Source organism: Rutidosis leptorrhynchoides, chromosome 2 (genome assembly GCF_046630445.1).
Source record: "Rutidosis leptorrhynchoides isolate AG116_Rl617_1_P2 chromosome 2, CSIRO_AGI_Rlap_v1, whole genome shotgun sequence".
Lineage (NCBI taxonomy): Eukaryota > Viridiplantae > Streptophyta > Magnoliopsida > Asterales > Asteraceae > Rutidosis > Rutidosis leptorrhynchoides.
The window spans coordinates 228,030,274-228,035,608 of record NC_092334.1 but is presented as its reverse complement, the minus strand read 5'-3'; the positions used below and the strand labels follow the sequence as shown (position 1 = coordinate 228,035,608).

General features: G+C 35.9%; 1 protein-coding gene across 1 annotated transcript; it reads left to right on the top strand.

The window, feature by feature from the left end:
• Positions 1-4,131: 4,131 nt before the first annotated feature.
• LOC139888584 (uncharacterized) lies at positions 4,132-4,875 on the top strand. The gene is made up of 2 exons (XM_071871585.1): positions 4,132-4,497; positions 4,588-4,875. The coding sequence occupies exons 1-2, from the start codon at positions 4,132-4,134 to the stop codon at positions 4,873-4,875; spliced, it is 654 nt and encodes a 217-aa protein (XP_071727686.1).
• Positions 4,876-5,335: the final 460 nt, after the last annotated feature.

The window sequence follows — 5,335 nt, the reverse complement described above, 5'->3', positions numbered from 1 at the left end:
CTATAAACCCAAGAGTATAGTAGAAGTAAATAGATTCTTCCGGTGGCAGATTAAAAAGAAGAATGACAGATATGAAAGTTAAGAGGATATCAAGGATCAGGATGGGATGGAGCATATTAACGAATATTTTAAAGTATGATTTGAGGAAGAAAGAATAGAAGGTGTGAGTTGTAAGGAAACGAAGGGGGTGGATTTATAGACAGAGCAAATCAAAGCAGATTATCACGTATAACCAAAGAGGATCCTAATCTCCTTAATTACCGACGAATCAAATCTTATTATGGAGATCTTCTTCTAAATTCCTTAAATTTCGGAAATCAATCTTGACTACGCCACCTGTTAGGTCAAACCTGCATTTATTCATTTTCACTCTTATTTGATAGCTTCATTCGTGCTCTTCACAAAAACAAATCGTTTTATCTATATCACTCAATTATGATAAAACTCTATTATCGATTCATATTCGTCATGAAAACATTTTATTAGTTAGCCATGACGACCTCGATTAAATTTCGGGACGAAATTTCTTTTAATGGGTAGGTAATGTGATGACCCGGAAATTTCTGATCAAATTTAAACTTTAATCTTTATATATATCCGACACGATAAGCAAAAATCTGTAATGTTGAGTCTCGAAAATTTTGAAACTATATTTCTGTAATCAAATATCCTTTGACCATGCCAAACGATTCACGAACAATTATGTGTAAATAAATATATATATACATATAAATATGTCTGATTTTAAATTGAGTTATATTAATGAAACATTGAACGGATTAGTTATTATGAATATAAGATATGAGATCTATTTTATGAATTTGGAAATGCTATCAAGGTATTGAATGAATAATACTTTACATGAACGTATTTGTTCGATGTAAGTTTATCGACGAGATTAAAAGATAATATCAAATGATTGAATTATCGGATACATTGAATTATGATTAAGAGTATCTGTTATGAGGTCCACTTTGAATTAGGTAACCCTTATTATTAACCGTATTCGGAAAATGGTAAAGTGAGTTATAGTCCCACTTTTAAAATCTAATATTTTTGGGATGAGAATACATGCAGGTTTTACAAATGATTTACAAAATAGACACAAGTACATGAAACTACATTCTATGGTTGAATTATCGAAATCGAATATGCCCCTTTTTATTAAGTCTAGTAATCTAAGAATTAGGGAACAGACACCCTAATTGACGCGAATCCTAAAGATAGATCTATCGGGCCCAACAAGTCCCATCCAAAGTATCGGATGCTTTAGTACTTCGAAATTAATATCATGTCCGAAGGAGGATCCCGGAATGATGGGGATATTCTTATCTGCATATTGTGAATGTCGGTTACCAGGTGTTCAATCCAAAAGAATGATATTTTTGTCTCTATGCATGGGACGTATGATTATGAGAAATGGAAGTATGAAATCTTGTGGTCTATTAAAATTATGAAATGATTCTTTATGATAAACTAATGAACTCACCAACCTTTTGGTTGACACTTTAAAGCATGTTTATTCTCAGGTACGAAAGAAATCTTCCGCTGTGCATTTGCTCATATTAGAGATATTACTTGGAGTCATTCATGACATATTTCAAAAGATGTTGCATTCGAGTCGTTGAGTTCATCAAGATTATTATTAAGTCAATTATATTTGGATATATTATGAAATGCTTTACATGCCTGTCAACTGTCGATGTAACGAAAGTTTGTCTTTTAAAAACGAGTGCAATGTTTGTAAAATTTATCATATAGAGGTCAATTACCTCGCGATGAAATCAACTGTTGTGAATCGTTTGTAATCGATATGGACTTCGTCCGGATGGATTAGGACGGGTCTCTACAAAGTTGGGTGGTCAATTGTCTATATGAAACCTATTTCAATTAATCAAGTCTTAACAAGTTTGATTACTTAACATGTTGGAAACACTTAAACATGTAAATAACAATTTCATTTAATATATATATAAACATGGAAAAGTTCGGGTCACTACAAACTACATCGCCAAAAATGAAAAATTTCGAACTTGTGTAGCTGATGTGTGAAAGGAACAGATTGAGGGTCATTCCATGTATACAATTGTTAAAAGGCTGCGTCAAACCGCTTCGGAAGTTGATGTGGCAAAAAAGGCAATTTACATAATAATGTGGTTCGCCTTCGAGACAAGTTAGATAATTTGAAAATTCAACTTGACGCAAACCCTTTATCAGAGGAGATAACGGAGGCTGAAATAAAGACTCTTAAGGAATACAACGATGCTATTGGGATGAGGAAAGGTTTCTTAAACAAAAGTCTAAAGTGGAATGGCTTCAAGTGGGTGATAGCAACTCGAAGTATTTTCATAAGGTGGTCAAAGCGAAGGCTAATAGATGTAGAATTAATGCGGTGACCAACAGTGAGGGTATTTTGGTAGAAGGAGCTGCGGTTCCAGATGTGTTTGTTCAACACTACTCAAGTTTTTTAGGTACATCAGCAAACGACATTCCTTCTCATGTGGACCCTGGGTTATTTATGTCTAAATTACCCCAACAAATGGCGTTAGATATGGTGTGCCAAGTAACAGATGCTGAAATTAAAGAGGCGATGTTTGGGATTTGGGATGATAAAGCTTCGGGTTCGGATGGCTACACTTCTATGTTTTTTTAAAAAGCGTGGGATATTATTGGCGTGGATGTTTGTTGTGCGGTTAAGTAATTCTTCTCTAATGGGCAACTTCTCAAAGAAATAAATCATACCATCATTACATTACTGCCGAAGGTGGAGTATCCTTCAAAGGTTAATGACTATCGTCCTATATCTTGTTGTAATGCTATTTACAAGTGTATCTCTAAAGTGATTACAAGCAGGATTAAAGGATCTTTGGATGTTATTATCAATAATAACCGATCGGCTTTTATTCCGGGAAGGAGTATCACCGATAATATTTTGATTACCTATAAAATTATGCGCAATTACCACTTGAATAGAGGTGTCCCGCGATGTGCATTTAAAGACAATATTCAAAAGGCGTATGACACAGTCGAGTGGAGTTTTTTAAGTGATATTCTCCACGGATTTGGCTTCCACAAGATTATGATTAATTGGATCCTCAAATGTGTGATGTCTACCTCATTCTCGATAAACATTAATGGTGATTTACATGGCTTTATTATTGGGAATAGAGGGTGAAGACAAGGAGATCCCATGTCATCGTATTTATTTACTATGGTTATGGAAATCCTAAATCTAATGATTTAACGTAATATTCAGCATATGGAAGACTTTAAATATCATCCGAAATGCAAGAGTCAAGAAATAGTAAATGTGTGTTTCGCAGATGATCTTTTCTTATTCTCTCATGCAAGTATGTGCTCGGTTCAAGTAATTGCTAATGCGTTAGAAGAATTCAAACTGTATTCAGGTTTAGTGCCAAGTGTTCAAAAAGTACAGTGTATTTTGCTGGGGTAAACCAATTGCTGAGGGAGAATATTTTGTTGATCATGCCGTTTGAGGAAGGGTCATTTCCGGTAAAGTACCTTGGTGTTCCTCTTATCTCTTCATGGTTATACTATAATGAATGCAAGGAGTTGATTGATAAAATGAAAGCCAAGGTTGGAGATTGGAAGAACAAAGTTTTATTGTTTGCAGGTCGAGTGAAACTTATTTCTTCGGTGCTTGCTTCCATGCAAGTTTACTGGTCCTCGGTCTTTATTTTACCAGATAAGATTATTAAGGAATTGGAGAAGATTATGTGCGGGTTCCTTTTGTGTCAAGGTGACATGAAAAAAGGTAAGGCTAAAGTTAAATTGTCAGACGTGTGTATACCTAAGGTTGAAGGCAGGTTAGGGATTAAAAGCTTAAAATCATGGAATATAGCGCTTATTTCGTACCCCGTGTGGAGCATTATCACGCAAAAACAAACTTTATGGGTGAAATGGATCGATATATATCGATTGCGTAATCGAAACCTCTGGGTGGCGGATGTCAATTCATCCGCTAGCTGGGGATGGAGGAAAATTTTAAGTATCTGAGAGATCATTCGTCACTTTATTATTCATGTTGTTGAGGAGGGTTCTTGTACGTCTGCTTGGTTCGATTCGTGGACTGATTTCGGTCCTTTAGCTGCATTCATCTTGACCAGAGAAATGCATAGACACTCTTTTGCGGAGTCTTCAACAGTTGCTGATCTTCGGAACCAGAATTCATGGTTGTGGCCTGTGGAATGGATTAAGAAGTACCTGATGTTTTCGACAATTGCATTCTCGGATATTACAAAACAAGATCAGGTATGTTGGAAAGACTTTGAAGGTAGCTTTGTGCAGTTTTCTTCAAAAAGTGCTTGGGAAACATTAAGGCCTAATGCTCCTCAAGTGCGGTGGTATCATGTTATTTGGTTTTCAAAGTGTATTTCTCGGCACACTTTTATCGCTTGGTTGCTTATGAACGAGAAACTTAAGACTCAAGATAATATGAGAGCTTGGGATTTGACTGGATCAAATAATGGCCCGTTAGTATGCTCTTTATGTAAGTTGTAACAAGACTCGCACGATCATCTATTTTTTGAGTGTATTTATTCAAAGCAAGTTTGGCACATGATTAAGAGGTACATTGCTATCCCTAGTATTAGTGATGAGTGGAAGAACATAGTTGAAAAACTAATACCGTTTGCTCAGAGGAAGGTAGCTCGAGTTATGGTGACAAAAATTCTTTTCAGTGCTACGGTATATTATATTTGGTTGGAACGAAATTCAAGGTTGTTTAACGGTGAAGCTCGTGATCCAAAGAAGCTTGTTGACATCATCCATGGTACGGTTCGGTTGAAGTTGATGTCGGTGAAGTTTAAGGAGTCACAACACGTGAGAAACTTGAAGATAGAATGGCAAATTTAAGGTCTTAGTGTTTGGTTGTTTGTTTGGTTGTTAATGCATTGTGCGTCTTCGTTGTTTCCTGTCTTATAGACATTCTTGTAATTGTGCAATCTTTTATATAATATTTACCGGGTGAATACCCTTTACCCAAAAACATGACTCCAAAAATTAATTAAATATGTTCGTATTCAAGTTTTCAAGACCAAAATACAACCCAAAAACGCATTGAGCACCGTCCTGAAATGCTATCTCAATAAAAAGTGAAGGCTAAGCTGGGGAGGGCATAATGAGGGTGTGGTAGTGCTATTGGCACCTTAGAGGGCATGGTTGAGTGCAAGGCTATGACAAGACCCGTTGGCAGTGGTCTAAATACATCCCCTCTCCTTGTTAATTATACATAATACTAATTACCACGAGGCTGTCATTGTTCACAGTGGCAGCCCCGTAAATAACTTCAACTTTGGGGATAATATAATAAATT

What these genes read in the sequence shown, in the direction of transcription:
- LOC139888584 (XM_071871585.1), top strand. Translation starts at nt 4,132, where the DNA reads ATGCATAGACACTCTTTTGCGGAGTCTTCAACAGTTGCTGATCTTCGG. An exon ending in GATCAAATAATGGCCCGTTA is followed by an intron (nt 4,498 to 4,587) that starts GTATGCTCTTTA and finishes CACATGATTAAG; the next exon opens with AGGTACATTGCTATCCCTAG.